A 19,159-nucleotide genomic window follows, 5' to 3' on the forward strand; every position below is an offset into this window, starting at 1 on the left:
TGTTCTCTTTTGCACATCTGTTGCTTGTCAGTCTGTGTGTAGCTTTTCCCCGTGGATTTTATTGTATTTCCTTGTTCTAATCTGCTTGCAAAAAAAAAATCTCAGGATAGTATATGGTCACAATATTTGTAATTCGATCAGAAATTTAATTTGAACTTTGAACTTGTGACAGGGAATGTTCTAAGTTCTTCCTGTTTGAAACCAGCCCACCTGTTTTCCTTCTGATATCCTGCTGTGTGCTCTACTGTGAATTCTTAATATTCTTGTCAAGTTTATCACCACACTTACAAGTACACTGATGTACAGATACAATGAACCACATGGGTTTCCTCCAGATGCTCCAATTTCATCCCCTATTCCAAAGATGTGCAGTGAGGATCTGAGAGTTCTGGCCACGCTACATTCCTGAAGCGAGGCAACTCTTGCAGGCTGCCCCCAGCACAACGCTTGCTGATTTGATTTGACGCAAACGACACACATAGACCATAGGAACAGAATGAGGCCTTCTGGCCCTTCAAGTCTGCTCCACCATTCCATCATGACTGAAGCATTTTCCCACTCAACCCCATTTTTCTGCCTTCTCCCCATAACCTCTGACACCCCGACTAATCCAGAATCTATCTGCCTCCATTTTAAATATCCCCTATATACTTCACTGTATGTTTTGATGTAAATAAGACAAATGAAGTTCATTTTATCTTACAACTTACTCGCAGCAGCATCTCAAGCATGTAAGTTGAAACAACAACAAAGCAAATTATACCAGATCCATTTCCCATCTTTACTCTCCAAGGATCCCACACTTATCCAATATACCTTCCTCCCTTTTGTAAATCAATAGACCTCTTGCCTTTATTAAATCTTTTAGCCACTTGCTGCTGAGAAGACCTCCAGTCTCAGTCCTCCAGTGTTTGGCACTATTGATCGTCAAGTCTTTTGATCTCACATCTTCCTTGCTCCCTTCTGTCAATCACACAGTCTCTCTTCTTGTGGAATTGCTCTTTTAAGTTGGATAAACCTGCTGCTGAATCTGCCACTGCTCACAGACTAACCGTTCCTTTATCCAATCATTCCAGCCTTACGTAGAGTGGTTAGCGCAACACTATTACAATACAGTGACCTGGGTTCAATTCCTGTCACGGCCTGTTTGTACATTCTCCCCGTGACTGCGTGGGTTTCCTCCCACATTCCCTGTGAGCTTGATTGGTCACATGGGTGTAATTAGGCTGGAAGGGCCCATTACCGTGCTGCATCTTTGAATAAATAAATTAAATGATGGAGGAGAGCATTCTGACTTGCTGCATCAATGTCTGGTATGGAAACTCCAATGCACAGGGTTGAAGGAAAGCTGCCAAGGGCCGCAGATTCGAGCCAGCCGCATGGTGGGCTCTAGCCTCCCCACCATCAAGGGAAAGTTCAAAACACACAGCCCCATGAAGGTTGTATCCATCATTACAAACCCTCGCCATCCAGGACAAGTCCTCTTCTCATTGTGACCATTAAGGTGGTGGTGCAGGAGCCTGAATATCTACACTTAATGATTTAGAAACAGCTTCTTTCCCTCTGCCATCAGATTTTACAACAGTCCACAAACTCTACCTCATTTTTTTTTGGTGTTACTTATTTTGTATTTTATACAGATCGACTTTCACTAATCCGACTACCTGTAATCCGGTTCCTTCAATAATCCGGCACTGATTATGCTTAATGTGATCCTTCTGTAATTCGGCGTTTTCGCTAATCCAGCACTCCTCAGGTCCCAGTGGTGCCCGATTCGTGAAGGTCGACCTGTAGTAGTTTTATGTTTTCCACTGCACTGCTGCCACAAACTACAAGCTTCCCATCACGAACAACACACACAAAATGCTGGTTAGCTCAACACGTCAGGCAGCATCAATGGAAAGAAATGCTTCGAGTCAAGCCTATTGTCATTTAACTACACACATGTATACTGTCAAACAAGAAAACATCTCTCCAGACCAGGGCGTAAAGCACTGTAGTACACTATAACACACAATAATTTAGGAGAGCAAAGATAAAATCTACAAATGGGTTACACATAAATAAGCAAAGTAAAGTGCAATAATATTAAATATTGTCACCTGAGGACTGGGAGAAATTCAGAGTTCAGCAGAGGAGGACAAAGGGCTTAATTAGGAAGGGGAAAAAAGATTATGAGAGAAAACTGGCAGAGAACATAAAAACGGACTGTAAAAGCTTTTATAGATATGTAAAAAGGAAAAGACTGGTAAAGACAAATGTAGGTCCCCTACAGACAGAAACAGGTGAATTGATTATGGGGAGCAAGGACATGGCAGACCAATTGAATAATTATTTTGGTTCTGTCTTCACTAAGGAGGACATAAATAATCTTCCAGAAATAGTAAGGGACAGAGGGTCCAGTGAGATGGAGGAACTGAGTGAAATACATGTTAGTAGGGAAGTGGTGTTAGGTAAATTGAAGGGATTGAAGGCAGATAAATCCCCAGGGCCAGATGGTCTGCATCCCAGAGTGCTTAAGGAAGTAGCCCAAGAAATAGTGGATGCATTAGTGATAATTTTTCAAAACTCGTTAGATTCTGGACTAGTTCCTGAGGATTGGAGGGTGGCTAATGTAACCCCACTTTTTAAAAAAGGAGGGAGAGAGAAACCAGGGAATTATAGGCCCGTTAGCCTAACGTCGGTGGTGGGGAAACTGCTGGAGTCAGTTATCAAGGATGTGATAACAGCACATTTGGAAAGCGGTGAAATGATCGGACAAAGTCAGCATGGATTTGTGAAAGGAAAATCATGTCTGACAAATCTCATAGAATTTTTTGAGGATGTAACTAGTAGAGTGGATAGGGGAGAACCAGTGGATGTGGTATATTTGGATTTTCAAAAGGCTTTTGACAAGGTCCCACACAGGAGATTAGTGTGCAAACTTAAAGCACATGGTATTGGGGGTAAGGTATTGGTGTGGGTGGAGAATTGGTTAGCAGACAGGAAGCAAAGAGTGGGAATAAACGGGACCTTTTCAGAATGGCAGGCGGTGACTAGTGGGGTACCGCAAGGCTCAGTGCTGGGACCCCAGTTGTTTACAATATATATTAATGACTTGGATGAGGGAATTAAATGCAGCATCTCCAAGTTTGCGGATGACACGAAGCTGGGTGGCAGTGTTAGCAGTGAGGAGGATGCTAAGAGGATGCAGGGTGACTTGGATAGGTTGGGTGAGTGGGCAAACTCATGGCAGATGCAATTTAATGTGGATAAATGTGAAGTTATCCACTTTGGTGGCAAAAATAGGAAAACAGATTATTATCTGAATGGTGGCCGATTAGGAAAAGGGGAGGTGCAACGAGACCTGGGTGTCATTATACACCAGTCATTGAAAGTGGGCATGCAGGTACAGCAGGCGGTGAAAAAGGCGAACGGTATGCTGGCATTTATAGCGAGAGGATTCGAGTACAGGAGCAGGGAGGTACTACTGCAGTTGTACAAGGCCTTGGTGAGACCACACCTGGAGTATTGTGTGCAGTTTTGGTCCCCTAATCTGAGGAAAGACATCTTTGCCATAGAGGGAGTACAAAGAAGGTTCACCAGATTGATTCCTGGGATGGCAGGTCTTTCATATGAAGAAAGACTGGATGAACTGGGCTTGTACTCGTTGGAATTTAGAAGATTGAGGGGGGATCTGATTGAAACGTATAAGATCCTAAAGGGATTGGACAGGCTAGATGCGGGAAGATTGTTCCCGATGTTGGGGAGGTCCAGAACGAGGGGTCACAGTTTGAGGATAGAGGGGAAGCCTTTTAGGACCGAGATTAGGAAAAACTTCTTCACACAGAGAGTGGTGAATCTGTGGAATTCTCTGCCACAGCAAACTGTTGAGGCCAGTTCATTAGCTATGTTTAAAAGGAAGTTAGATATGGCCCTTGTGGCTACAGGGGTCAGGGGGTATGGAGGGAAGGCTGGGTTCTGAGTTGGATGATCAGCCATGATCATAATAAATGGCGGTGCAGGCTCGAAGGGCCGAATGGCCTACTCCTGCACCTATTTTCTATGTTTCTATAAAACAGACTAACCAGCGACACTTTGAATGTGATGCAACAAGGAGTTCAAGAACCCAATGGCCTGGGGGAAGAAACTGTTTCTCATCCCGACCGTTCTTGTTTTTATGCATCGGAGTCTCCTCCCAGATGGTAGAAAGTCAAAGAGGATGTTGGATAGGTGGGATCCTTAAAAATACCAAGGGCCCTGCGTACACAGCACTCCTGATAAACATCTCTGATGGATGGCAGGGAGACACCCATGATCCTCTCAGCTGTTCTCATAGTCCTTTGTAGAGACTTCCAGTCGGATGCTCTGCAACTCTCATACCAGATGGAGATGCAGCTTGTCAGGACATTCTCAATGGTGCTCCTGTTAGAGTGTGAGTGTGTGTGACAGACAGAGAGTCTCTGACTCTGAGTGTGAGTGTTAGCCTCGCTTTGCCTCAATCTCTGTGAGAATGCAGGCGCTGCTGTGCCTTCGTGTTCAGGGAGGTGATATTGAAGGACCAGGTGAGGTCGTCTGTGGTGTGAACTCCCAGGAACTCGATGCACTTAACTCTCTCTGCCGAAGAGCCATGTATTCACAGAGGAGGATGGCTCATCTGCAGCTTCCAGAAGTCCACAATGATTTCGGGCTGAGACCCTTGGTCAGGACTATGAAAATGGACAAGGGAGAGCCAGTGGATGTAGTGTACCTGGACTTTCCGAAAGCCTTTGATAAAGTCCCACACAGGAGATTAGTGGGCAAAATTAGGGCACATGGTATTGGGGGCAGAGTACTGACATGGATTGAAAATTAGCTGGCTGACAGAAAACAAAGAGTAGCAATTAACAGGTCCCTTTCGGAATGGCAGGCGCTGACTATTGGGATACCACAGGGTTCAGTGCTGGGACCGCAGCTGTTTACAATATATATTAATGATTTAGATGAGGGAATTAAAAGTAACATTAGCAAATTTGCTGATGACACAAAGCTGGGTGGCAGTGTGAAATGTGAGGATGATGTTATGAGAATGCAGGGTGACTTGGACAGGCTGGGTGAGTGGCCAGATGCAGTTTAATGTGGATAAATGTGAGGTTATCCACTTTGGTGGAAAGAACAGGAAGGCAGATTATTATCTAAATAGAGTCAAGCTAGGACAAGGGGAAGTACAACGAGATCTAGGTGTTCTTGTACATCAGTCACTGAAAGCAAGCATGCAAGTACAGCAGGCAGTGAAGAAAGCTAATGGCATGCTGGTCATCATAACAGGGGGAATTGAGTATAGGAGCAAAGAGATCCTTCTGCAGCTGTACAGGACCCTGGTGAGACCACACCTGGAGTACTGTGTGCAGTTTTGGTCTCCAAATTTGAGGAAGGACATTCTTGCTATTGAGGGAGTGCAGCGTAGGTTCACGAGGTTAATTCCCGGGATGGTGGGACTGTCATATGTCAAAAGATTGGAGCAACTGGGCTTGTATACTCTGGAATTTAGGAGGCTGAGAGGGGATCTTATTGAAACATATGATTATTAAGGGATTGGACACGCTGGAGGCAGGAAGCATGTTCCCGCTGATGGGTGAGTCCAGAACCAGAGGCCACAGTTTAGGAATAAGGGGTAGGCCATTTAGAACGGAGTTGAGGAAAAACTTTTTCCACCCAGAGAGTGGTGGATATATGGAATGCTCTGCCCCAGAAGGCTGTGGAGGCCAAATCTCTGGATGCTTTCAAGAAAAAGATGGATAGAGCTCTTAAAGATAGCGGAACCAAAGGTTATGGGGATAAGGCAGGAACTGGATACTGATTGTGGATGATCAGCCATGATCACAGTGAATGGCAGTGCTGGCCTGAAGGGCCAAATGGCCTACTCCTGCACCTATTGTCTATTGTCTGGAAAGGTAGGGGGCAGACAGAAGGTGGGGAACACACACAAAGTGCTGGAGGAATTCAGCAGATCAGGCAGCATCGATGGAAGGAAATATGAAGTTCACATTAAGGGCTGAGATCCTTCATCAGGCCCTGTTTATTGAAACATCAACTGTCTCAGTGCTGCCAGCTCCAGCATTTTCTACGTATTGTTCTGGATTTCTAGCACCTGCAGAATCTCCTGCGTTGATTACAAATTTGACTTTAATTCTTAGAACTCTTTCAGGAAATGGCTGGAAAACACTGCGTGGCCTGACGTCATGAAAGATGGTTTACAAATGCAGAACTTCCTCTTTATTTCCGCTTCCTACGAGCAAAGAAATATATGGCTGATGCTGTCACGGAGAGAGTCTTCTCAAGCGATTGGCATGATTCAACCAATTTACATTACTGTTTGTGTTGCATTTAGCAACACTGAAGGTCTGTGGACTGGGCTGGGATGTCCAGCCAGATGTCAGGCAGGCAGACCAGTATGGCCAAAAGGCAGGTGGTCAGCAGTTCCAGAAGAGTTCCTTGTGGGCAGCAGGAATAAGATCTGATGACCCCTGGGTATGAGAATCAGTGAGAGTGGAGTTCAAGGCCTAGTGCTGGGTGATCGGAGGATCCTGCGATGGAGGCCCGAGGGCTGAATTGGAAGTCAAGGCCTATTGGCCGAAGTCAAGTCTGTGAATCTCTGCATGTTGGCTGGGGAAATCGAAGGCACGATGTCTGCAAATCTGAGTCCACTGGAAGCTGGAGATTGAAGATGGGATACCCTGAAATTAGAGGATTGTGTATGTGTGAGAGTGGGATGGAGCGATGGAGTTTGTTTTGTTGTTTGTTGCATTCTGATTTGTTGTTTTGTGTTGTTCTGCCCAGCATTGCGGGCAGGCTGTCCCCAGCACCCCCCATTATGTTTGTCATTAATGCAAACGACACATTTCACTGTATACACATGATAAATAAACCTGAATCTTAAATAAATTATCCTGAGTAAGCAGTCAAGCGCACTCACAGCACAAAACTGCAGCGATCTGCGGGCCCTGCCTTCTCTTTCAGCCAGAGAGCAGTAAAAGGGAATCACCTTCCCAATACTGGAGCCATTCCACTGACTGCTCATGGGGGCCCTGGGGAACGGGTCCATTGTACGCCAGTGATGGCTGATAACAGCAACTGGCTTCCAGCAGGACTGCAGCTCTCTTCATGGTCCCTTCAGTATATATCCCTCTAGTATCCTGTGTGATTAACAGGCAAAGCCATGTCCTTTTTAATCGTGGAGGGGAGAGGAAAAAGAAAAAAAAACTAGTTCGCTTTCATAACTTCCACATGGAATCTGTAAATTAGACTCCCATTATCATAAGGGTGATCACAAAACCGGGTGACGGGTGGAGATACGTCTCTAACAAAGGAGGTGTAGGTCACCCTTGGGTAAGGTGCAGCACCTGCTTAGCCTACCGATCAGGGTCAAGTGAAGCCATGGAAGCAGCTGGTGCATATCACAAGTCTTGGTTACGTGACCACTGACGCCAGGCAGACAAATCTCTGAAGAGTATTGATAATGGCTGGGGTCACCCATCTCGTAAAGACACTGACCAGAAGGAGGCAATGGCAAACGACTTCTGTAGAAAAATTTGCCAAGGACAATCACGGTCGAAGACTATGATTGCCCACATCACATGACACGGCACATAATGATGGTCATCACAAAACTACCAGATTACTGTTAAAAATCTGTCCAGTTTGTAAACGGGAAAGGAATTTATTTTGCTGAACAAGGAGAACCTGCCACGTTGGCGTCAGAATGAGTGGTGACACTGAGAAGCTGTCACCGTCACATCCTCAGTTCGTGTTGGTTGTTTACGCAAACACATTTCACTGTATGTTCCGATGTACATGTGATAAATAAATTTGAACCAGAATTTTTAGGGTTAGCACAGCATCGTGGGCCAAAGGGTCTGTACTGTGGTGTAGTGTTCTGCGTTCTACCTATCCGAACCCCATTGCTAGTGAGATTGAAAACAGATTAGCTTTATTTGTCACATGTATGCACACTGAAACACAGTGAAAGGTGTCATTTGCTTCAACGACCAACAGTCTGAGAATGTGCTGGAGGCAGCCCGCAAGTCACCATGGTTCCAGCAACAACCTAGCATGCTGGCAACTCACTAACCTCAACCTGGATGTCTTTGTAATGTGGGAGGAAACTGGAGCACCCCGAGGAAACCCACGCAGTCACGAGGAGAACAAAGCCCTCACAGAACTGAACCCTGCTCACTGATGCTGGAATAACATCCGGCAATCGTGACGGCCGGAGGGCAGGGCTGCTCCTTGTCTGGCTCCACCAGCGCTCACTGGTTCAGTCTTAGCATCGTACTTTTTTTTGCTAAAATAAATTCCTATTACTCCAGCCTTCTTGGTGAATTAAAACCACCATTACAATGCAGTTTGTATCCAAGCTGCATTACTGACCCCAGAAACAGGAATAAACCAGGAGCAGTCCGCAGGACAATGGCTTTTTCTGCAGTGATTAAAGGTCGCTACATTTCAAAACATCTGTCAGGTTCCTGTGCTGTAAAAGGGAGGAATTGTTCCCTCCCTACCAGCCCCAGCAGGGAGGAGGCAGACCATCTACAACCATGACTACCAGAGTGACCACTGTTAATACTGGCTGGTTGGGGAATACATCTCAGATCTGATGGCCAATGATACCGTGTCATTTCAAATCCCCAGACATCTATGGAAATCTGAGTTGTGCAATTAATAGACACTGATACAGACTACTTTTTGTACAGCAAATCTCAGAGGTCTTCAGCTCCTGTTTAAGTGAGGAATTTACTTCCAATAATGGAAGCCCTGAGGGAACTTTCCATTATTCTGTTACCAGCAAGAATAATGAACAGTGCTTTGAGACTCACACATCTATGTTTTACCTAGAAAAGGATCTGACTCGGAACTCATTTTACAGACTCACTTAAAAGTTATAAAATCTTAAAAGCAATCTTAAAAATTTCATACCCCAGGCAGTTAATCTGATCAGTCATTCCAGTTAGCCCCCCCGACCCCCTGCTCTATTACCCCAGTCAATGCACTGCAAGCCACTTTTCATAACGCTGCTTACATTATAGACACATACTGGTATTTATGTATTTATAGACTTTTTACTCCATAACCATTCTCTAAGTTTATTTTTAATAGTTCTTTATAATTGTTGAATGCTGTTCTTTTTTGTTGCATGCATGCCCTGACCCACACCACACTCATGGCAAATTCCTACAACATGTAAATATAGTTAGACCAGAAGATATAAGAGCAGTATTAGGTCATTTGGCCCATTGAGTCTGCTCCACCATTTCATCATGGCTGATCCATTTTCCCTCTCAGCCCTAATCTCCTGCCTAATCCCCCCTAACACTTCATGTCCTGACTAATCAAGGACCTCTGCCTTAAATATACTCAATGACAGCCTCCACAACTGCCTGTGGCAATGGATTCCACAGATTCACCACTCTCTGGCTAAAGAAATTCCTCATTTCAGTTTAAATGGATGTACCTCTATTCTGAGGCTGTCCCTTCTGGTCATAGACTCCCCTACCATAGGAAACATATTCTCCACATCCAGCTTATCAAGACCTTTCAAAATTTCATAGGCCTCAATGAGATCGCCCTTCATTCTTCTAATTCCAGTGAGTAGACGCCCAGAGGCAACAAACGCTCCTCATACAATAAGCCTTTCAATCCGGGAATAATTTTCACAAACCTCCTATGAACCCTCTCCAATGTCAGCACATCCTTTCTTAAATAAGGGGCCCAAAACTGCTCACAATACTCCAAGTGAGGCTTCACCCGTGCTTTATAAAGCCTCAGCATTACATCCTTGCTTTGATGAGTAAAGGTGGCTTTCACCCTTGATCCTTTCAAGAACTCTAGTGTTCATGTTGTCAGTATCAGTTTTTTATTTCCACACCTTGTCTTCTCTTGCACATTATTTGTCAATCTTTACGTACGGTTTTGGGTGAATGCTCTTTTATTCCTTTATTTTTCAGAAAATGCCTGCAAAAATACAAATCTCAAGGTAGTCAACAGGAATTCTGCAGATGCTGGAAATTCAAGCAACACACATAAAAATTGCTGACGAAGGGTCTCGGCCTGAAACGTCGACTGCATCTCTTCCTAGAGATGCTGCCTGGCCTGCTGTGTTCACCAGCAACTTTTGTGTGTGAATCTCAAGGTAGTATATGGTAACATACACTGTATGTACCTGGATAACAGATTTCACTTTGACTGGACTTAGAAATGAATGGAAAGTCCTGGAATCACAATGCGGAATATTTACTGTACCTACCTACAGGAAAGAGTACAAAGAAAATTTACAAGGGCTTTTCCAGGTCTGGAGGATCTGAGTTATAAGGAAAAGCTGAATAGGTTAGGACATTATTCCTTAGAATGTAGAAGATTGAGAGGAGATTTGATATTGGTATACAAAATTATGAGGGGTATAGATAGGGGAAATGAAAGCAGGCTTTTTCCACTGAGGTTGGATATGGGATGACAACCAGAGGTCATGGGTTAAGGGTGAAAGGTGAACAGTTTAAGGGGAATATGAAGAGAATCTTCACTCAGTGGGTTTTGAGAGTGTGGAAAGAGCAGCCAGTACAATTGGCAATGCAAACTCAATTTCAACGTTTAAGAGAAGTTTGGATAGGTATATGGATGGTAGGGGTATGGAGGGTTACAGTCCTGGTGCAGTCTGATAGGAAGTAGGCAGTTTAAATGGATTTGGCATGGACTAGATGGGTTGAAGGGCCTGTTTCTGTGTTGTACTATTCTGTGAAACAATAACTCCAAGTGGCCAGATGTGGTAAAAAATAGATATTAGTGACACGAGATTCTGCAAATGCCAGAAATGTAGAGCAACACATGCAAAATGCTGGAGGAACTCACAGGTCAGGCAGCATCTATGGAGGGGAATAAACAGTCAACTTCTCAGGCTGAGACCCTTCATCAGAATTTTAATGATCACATGGCTCGTTCTTTCACTCCTGATCTCATTTAGAGCATTGTATTTAAATTTACAAGCTAATGGGAGCTGAGCTCATGCCCAGGACGGTTGTCTAGACCTTGGGGTTCCTGGTCAGGCGATGTAACCAGAACACTGTCAGAGTCAGCCACTTGAAGTTAGAGAAAAGGAAATTTCCAAATTAACACACAGTCTGCTTTGACACTGCACCTGCAACTTTCATGACAGAAAAAGCCAAAAAAAGGGTAAAATTATAACACATTTTGATCTCACGAAGGAAATCTCATTCTAAGGCACATTCAGAAGCTGACCCTTTGAAACTGTAATACCAGTGACCCATATAACATCCAAGCTATGGAAACATCTAATATTAAATCAGCTAATCACGTGGCAACAACTCAATACATAAAAGCATGCACACATGGTCAAGACCAAACATCAGAACGGGGATGAAATGTAATTTTGACCATGGAATTATTGTTGGTGCCAGACGGGTGGTTTAAGTATCTGATCTCCTGAGATTTTCACACACAACGATCTCTAGAGTTTAGAGAATGGTGCAAAAGAACAAAAAAAAATCCAGTGGGTGTCAGTTTTGTGGATGAAAACACCTCGTTAATGAGAGAATTCGGTGAATGACCAGACTGATTCAAGAAGAGAGGAAGGCGACAGTCACTTAAATAACCATGTGTTGCAACAATGGCGTGCAGAATCATATCTCTGACCACACAACACGTTGAACATTGAAGTGGATGGGCTACAGCAGAAGACTACACTGGGTTCCATACCTGTACCTAATAAAGTGGCCACTGCATGTTTATCCTCTACTTGTGCACAGTTTGTTTACTTGTTTATATTGATTCGTAAGAACGGCCAACGATATGGGGGAGAAGGCAGGCAGGAGACTGTGGCTGAGAGGATCAGCCATGATCAAAGGTAAGCAATGATTTTACTAAATGGTGGATATAGCAAAATGGTGGTTCATTAGTGCTCCATTTTGTAGGCACCTCTGGATGCTTTTGGCAATCACCTTCAAACATACCAGAATGTGTCTTTCAGTGGGTCACATTCACCTTACCTGACGCCTGGCCTCAGCCTCTCCATTAATTCCGAGGGTGTGGACAGGCAGCCAATAATCACCCTTTATAATTCTGCACAGCTATAAGGTCTTCCCAAAATATCAGCATTGGCTGATACGTGACTGAACCAAACGGAACACTGTGTTCTTAATTTAGTCCATCATTAATCACTTGTGCACGTGACTGTTTCAGACAGGAAAACCAATCTGACTCACTGCTCCTTGGTCATAAATTCCCAATGGACGAGCTGTCCCTTTGATCAACATTCACTAACACTTGTGTTGTTGAGTGTGTGCCTTCGAGACCATACCAGACGTACCCAAACTGAAAGCTGTGGATGAGCAGGACCGATGATCCAGAACTCTACAAGTCCAGGTACGACCGACTGAAGAGCGAGTACGAAATTCCGAGTGAATTTAGAGACAGAATCCAATGCACGTCAGCTTTGGCAGGGTTTGCAGGCCATTACTTTCTGCAAGGCAAAACCTAACATCATGAATGGCCGTGATACTTCACTCCCAGACGAGTTCAACACCTTTTACGCACACTTTGAAAGGGACGAATAAAGCTACACTTAAGCAAATCCCAGTAGCATCTGGCAACCCTATGACATTGGTCTCAGAGGTTGACACCAGAACACCTTTCAAGAGGGTGAATCCTCGCAAGGTGTCAGGCCCCAATGGTGTACCTGGTAGGGCACTGAAAATCTGTACCAACTAGCAGGAGTATTCAAGGAGATCTTCAATCTCTCACTGCTGCAATCAGAGGTTCCTAACTGCTTCAAAGAGGGCAACGGCCAAACCTGTGCCCATGAAAAGCCCGGTGAGCTACCTCAATGACCATCGTCCAGTTGCACTTGCATCTTCTGTGAAAGGTTGCTCATAGCTCGGATCAACTCCTGTCTGGGCAAGGGCCTGGGCTCACGGCAATTTGCCCATCACCACAACATGTCAACAACAGATGCAATCTCACTGGCCCTCTACTCAGACTTGGAGCACCTGGACAACAGCAATACCTAGGTCAGGCTGCTGTTTGTTGATTACAGTTCAGCATTCAACACTATCACTCCCTCAGTACTAATCAACAAAGCTGAAAGCCTGGACCTCCGGACCTCCCTCTGCAACTGCACTTCTGCATTCCTTATTGGGAGACGACAGCCAGTACTGACAATCAACACAGACGTGCCTCAAACACGTGTACTCAGCCCACTGCTCAACTCTCTTTCTACATTCATTACCGCGTGGCTAGGCACAGCTCAAACAGCATCTACTAATTCACTGATGACACAACCGTCGTTGGCAGAATCTCAGCTGGTGCACAGGAGTCAGACAGACCAGCTGGTTGAGTGGTGTCACAATGACAACCTTGCACTCAACGTCACTAAGACCAAGGAATTGATTGTGGACTTCAGGATGGAGAAATTGGGAGAAAACACGCCAGTTCTCAAAGGGTCAGCAGTAGAAGGGCGAGGGTTGAGCTCCCGGGTGTCAACATCTCTGAAGATTTGTCCTAAGCCCAATACATCGTTGCAACAATGAAGGTGGCACACCAGTGGCCACACTTCATCAGGAGATTGTACATGTCACCAAAAACATGAGCAAATTTCTACCGATGCATGCAGAGAGAGTTCTGACTGGTTATATCACTGTTTGGTACAGAAGTTCCAATACACAGGATTGTAAAAAAAAACTGGAGTTTTTAAACTTAGCCAGCTGCATGATGGGTAGAAGCCCCCCCCCCCCACCATTGAGGACACCTTCAAAAGCGATGCCCCAAGGTGGCATTCACCATGAAGAACTCTCACCACCCAGGACATGCCCTCTTCTCATTAGAACCAACAAGGAGAAGATACAAGAGCTGAAGACACACAATGTTTCAGCTTCTTCCCCTCTATCATCAGAATTCTAACAGGACAATTAACCCATGTGCACTACCTCACTTTTTACTATATATAAATATACACACACAACCATTTCTATACAGCTATAGCTATATACACACACATACACAGTATTCCTCCCTCTGTCCCTTTCACTATACCCCTTGCCCATCCTCTGGGTTCCCCCCGCCCGGTCTTTCTTCCCGGACCTCCTGTCCCATGATCCTCCCATATCCCTTTTGCCAATCACCTGTCCAGCTCTTGGCTCCATCCCTCCCACTCCTGTCTTCTCCTATCATTTTGGATCCCCCCTCCCCCTCTCAAATTTCTTACTAGCTCTTATTTCAGTTAGTCCTGACGAAGGGTCTCGGCCTGAAACATCGACTGTACCTCTTCCTAGAGATGCTGCCTGGCCTGCTGCATTCACCAGCAACTTTGATGTGTGTTGCTTGAATTTCCAGCATCTGCAGAATTCCTCGTGTTCTTCATTGTATAGTTTAGTTTATATATTGCACAGTACCACTGCCACAAGACAGGACATTTCACAAGTCAGTGATGATAAACCTGATTCCGAGTCTTGTGAAGCCCCATCGCCCAGCAAAATAACCCCGGACCCCCCCAGTGCATTCTACCACCATGCTGACTGATCCCCACTGTTAAACAGTTTGCTTTGACAAATTAGGGTTTCAGTACAGCTTCTTATTGACTTGTCAGGGAGAGCAACCCTCCAGATTTGTCTTTAGTAATTACAAACAATAATAAGCCAGATTCAAGTTCCAATGGCTTAGAACTGCAATCAATTAATGGAACGTGAAAATAATGAGGCCGCTTCTCTTCAATAGAAGTCAGAGGTAGCCACAGGCAATTTTATTTTTGGTTCCAGAAATTCCAAAGATTAATGGACATGCTTCAGTTCCATAAACAGATCTTCATTATTCATGTGACAACTTTTCAGTATAAAAAATGCCCTTGTAGCTATGAAACTCCTTCAATTTTGTATTTTTCTTTCCAAGATTAAAACGTGCAAGCCTTGAGAGTATTCCGCAACAGACACCCATGAGTGACGAAGATCAAGAGTTGATCTCACTGAAGAGTTGGGGATGATTCAAGGAGGTGAGATATAGATCATTGGCTCCTCAGCTGGTGGAGTCTTGGCCAAAGGAGGCAGTTAAGAGCTTCTTTATGGAACTTCTGCCATCTCTAACAGGATCCTTCCACCAAGCACATTTTTCCCTCCCCCCCCCCTCAACCCCTCACTTTCTGCTTTCCACAGGAATCGCTCCCTACACGACTCCCCTGTCCATTTGTCCCTCCCCGCTGATCTCCCTCCTGGTACTAATCCCTGCAAGTGGAACTAGTGCTACACCTGCCCCTACACCTCCTCCCTCACTACCATTCAGGGCCCCCAAACAGTCCCTGCAGGTCAAGCAACACTTCACTTGCGAGTCTGTTGGCGTCATCTGCTGAATCCGGTGCTCCCAGTGTGGCCTCCTGTATACCAGTGAGACCTGACATAGACCGAGAGACCACTTCACTGAGTCCTTACGCTCTGCCCACCATAAGCAGGATGTCCCGGAGGCCACCTTTTTTAATACTACTTCCCATTCCGATATGTCAATCTGTGGCTGTCTCTACTGTTGCAATGATGCCACATTCAGGTTGCAGGAGCAAAACCTCTATTTCATCTGGGTAGCCTCCAATCTGATGGTGTGAACATAGATTTCTCGAACTTCTGGTAATGCCCCCACCCCACCTTCACCATTCCCCATCCCCTTTGCTCCCTCTCAACTCATCCCCTTGCCCACCCATCACCTCCCGCTGGTGCTCCTGCTCCCTTTCCTTTCTTCCATGGCCATCTGTACTCTCCTGTCAGACTCCTCCCTCTCCAGCCCTGTATCTCTTTCACCAATCAACTTCCCAGCTCTTTACTGCACCCCTCCCTTTCTCCAGTTTCACCCATCACCTTGTGTTTCTCCCTCCCCCACCTTCGAACTCTGAGTCTTCATCTTTTCTCTGGTCCTGCTGAAGGGTCTCAGCCCTGGCCTGGCCAGGTGTGCGTGAGTGTGCGCGTTGCCTGGATTTCCAGCATCTGCAGATTTTCTCTTGTTTGAGTTACAGCTGTCTAACTGAAGTGGCCTTGGGAAACACCTCTTCATCTGTGTCACCTCTCCCCCTGAAGGCAGTCAGGACTTGAAAAGCTCACGGATGAAGTTTAAAAGATGTTTGCAAGATGAGTACTCCGCCATGCATGGTTACAAGCCCGGCTGCGAAAGGTGGAGGGTCGGACATGGGGCTAGCAACCCCATCCCATAAAAACCCAGAGCTACAGAAACGCCAACAGAAGCTCCAAAGACCTCATCCCTCGGAGAGGAAGGACCTTTGAAAGGCAGGACACCTCACCCAGGACAGAGGACTCTGGGAACTGCTGTTGGTGACCTCGTCCCAGTAGGGGTGAAGAAGAATTCAAGGGAGGATGAAAGAGAGATGGGGAGCAAACACAGCTAACTATTCCAGGCAGAAAGGAACTACCTATCCCTGTTCTCGAGGTTCAACTTTTCTGACGATTAGTTTGGAAAAAGAACACTTTCCTGAATCCCTGCAACTTATTCTCTCTTACATGCCAATGAATATCCCTTGCTTTTTTTTTTTAAAATCCCCACATGTAGACACTTCACCTACCAGTATGTCTCAGGGACACCAGAGGTGACGGAGCATCAAAATTTACCCTCACGCGAGATCTGCAGCTGAGTCTGCCTCGCTGCTCCCCATCTCCTCAATGATCTTTATAAATTCCCCATAAGGCTAATTACCACTGTTTATAATCTTACACAGTCCACCCATCGATTTGTATTAATCAATCACTCAGCATTGATCCAACCATCACCAAACCACCTGGATCTCCGCCTCCTTTGTATACTCCATGATTAATTGCTTGCTCTCACTGCTGCCTGAGCCAAGCAAACTCTCTGGTTCCTCCCAATGGCCCTGGGTTACAGGGAGAATAGACAAACTCCACATAGACTGCACTGGGAGTGGGGACTAACTGTGGGATCTGTGAAGCAGAGAATCAGCGAACACACGCACACAACTTACCGTAAAGTCAACGATCAATATGGAAAGGCTGAGAAGGTTAGGACATCATTTCCTAGACTGTAGATGCTTGAGGGGAAATTTGATGGACAATATTAAGAGGTGTATAAATAGAGCAGGTGCAAGCAGACTTTTTCCAGTGAGCTTGGGTGAGGCTGCAAGTTATGGGTTAAGGGTGAAAGGTGAAATGTTTAAGGGGAACATGAGGGGAACGAGCTGCCAGTGGAGGTGCTGGCTACAGGTTCAATTTCAATGTTGAAGAGACATTTGGATAGATACATGGATGGGAGGGGTATGAAGGGCAATGCTCTGGGTGCAAGTCGGCAGGTCTTGGCAGATTAATAGTCCGCCAGGGACTAGGTTGGCTGAATGGACTGTTTCTGTGTAAAAGTGTTTTATGACTCTACTTTTCCAGAAAGTGAATACAAGGACAACCACCTAACAGAAGCACACAACAACCAACCAGGAAATGAACCACCTGCCTTTCTGAGGAGAGAACACAAGCATGTCACATTCTACTGGGAAGTGAACGCAATCATACCACAACCTAACAAAAGGCAAACACACGACCACCTACCAGTGCGAACTGTTTGTTAAGTTTCATCTGCTCGGCCAGGACGGTCTCATTGTGGAAGAGGTGAGGCTGCATGTGGCTCCACATGTGGGGGAACCACCAAAATTCGTTCCGGTGCTTCAGCAGTGTGTCATCGCCCTCGTCTTCCTCACTGGCCCCTGCAGGGAAACATTCAACACCATTAATGAAGCATCCGCAGAGAGCAGCCAGCCCGTACTGCCCTCCAAATCCCCCCACCCTACCTTACACCAAAACGCCAGAGTCGATGCAGAAGGACAGAGAGACCTGCACTTCTCTTTTTGGTTGTTGCAATGTTGCAGTCAAAGAGATGCAGCCATATACCTTTGCACAGGAAGCTCCAATAAACAACAATACATTAACAACCAGAGAGTCAGGCAAGCTGAGAAATGGATATCGGCCAGGACTCCAGGAAGGTAGTCTTATTCTTAGAACACACAGTACAACACAGGAAAAGACCCTTCAGCTCACAATAATTGTGCTGAACATGGTGCCAATTATAACCTAGAACATTGTAGTACAGTAACACACACAAAATGCTGAGAAAACTTAGCAAGTCAGACAGCGTCTATGGAGAGGACATTTTGGGCCAAAACCCTTCATCAGGACTGGAAGGGAAGGGAACAGAAGCCAGAGTGAGGAGGAGGGGAAGGAGTACAAGCTAGAAGGTGATAGGTGAGGTCAGGTGAGGGGAAAGGTGAATGGGTGGAGCAGGGGATAGTACAGGCCTATCAGCCCATCATGTTGGGCCGACCCTTTAACCTACTCCAAGATCAATTTAACCCTTCCCTCCATTTTCCTTTCATCCCTGTTGCTACCCAAGAGTCTCTTAATGTCCCTAACGTGCCTACCTCTACAACCACCCCAGCCCCAGCGGCAAGTTTCACACACCCACCCAATCTCTGTGTGAACTGCCTCTGACATCCCTTCTGTACATTGTACTGAACAACTGAGTGTGTTCAATGATCCATATCCCTACACTCCTGCATATTCATGTGCCTATCTCAAGCCTCTTGAGCACCACTGCCATAACTGCTTCAACCACCTCTCCTGGCAGCCTGCTCCAGGCCCCCCACCACACTCCGTGCAAAGAATCTTTCCTGTAAATCGCCTTTAAGCTCCCCCCCCCACCTTAAAGCTGTGTCCTCAAGTATTTAAATCACAAACAAGAGAAAATCTACAGATGCTGGAAATCCGAGTAACACACAAAATGCTGGAGGAACTCAGCAGGCCAGGCAGAATCTATGGAAAAAAGTACAGTCAACGTTTCGGGCCAAAGCCCTTCGGCGGGATGTCAAGTACTTGATATTTTTACCTTGGGAAAAGGACCCTGACTGTCTACTCTAACTTTGCCTCTCATAATTTCTCAACTGCTATCCAGTTCACAGCTTCCAACGCTCCACAGAAAACGTTACAGATTGTTCTCAGCCATCTTGGGGAAAAGAAGCAGAATAGTCTTCTTCCTTGGACTGCATTTCTGATTCTGGGATGGAAATCTGACTGACAGAAGTGCAAGTCAGGAAGGAGCATGTCCACTGTCATGCAGTGAAGCACTCATCTCTGTGACCTCTCAATCTGATTTC

At 45.5% G+C, this 19,159-nt stretch overlaps 1 protein-coding gene across 8 annotated transcripts in view; it reads right to left on the minus strand.

Annotated features, from left to right (window-relative positions):
- Positions 1 to 19,159, minus strand: part of ndst2a (N-deacetylase/N-sulfotransferase (heparan glucosaminyl) 2a) — a 538,132-nt gene that overhangs the window by 48,626 nt on the left and 470,347 nt on the right. For all 8 annotated transcript variants that reach the window (XM_063070368.1, XM_063070370.1, XM_063070375.1 and 5 more), the window contains one exon: positions 17,562 to 17,716. In XM_063070368.1, the coding sequence (XP_062926438.1) occupies positions 17,562 to 17,716 (155 nt within the window). The remainder of the gene's footprint in view (positions 1 to 17,561; positions 17,717 to 19,159) is intronic.

Source organism: Mobula hypostoma, chromosome 18 (genome assembly GCF_963921235.1).
Source record: "Mobula hypostoma chromosome 18, sMobHyp1.1, whole genome shotgun sequence".
NCBI lineage: Eukaryota > Metazoa > Chordata > Chondrichthyes > Myliobatiformes > Myliobatidae > Mobula > Mobula hypostoma.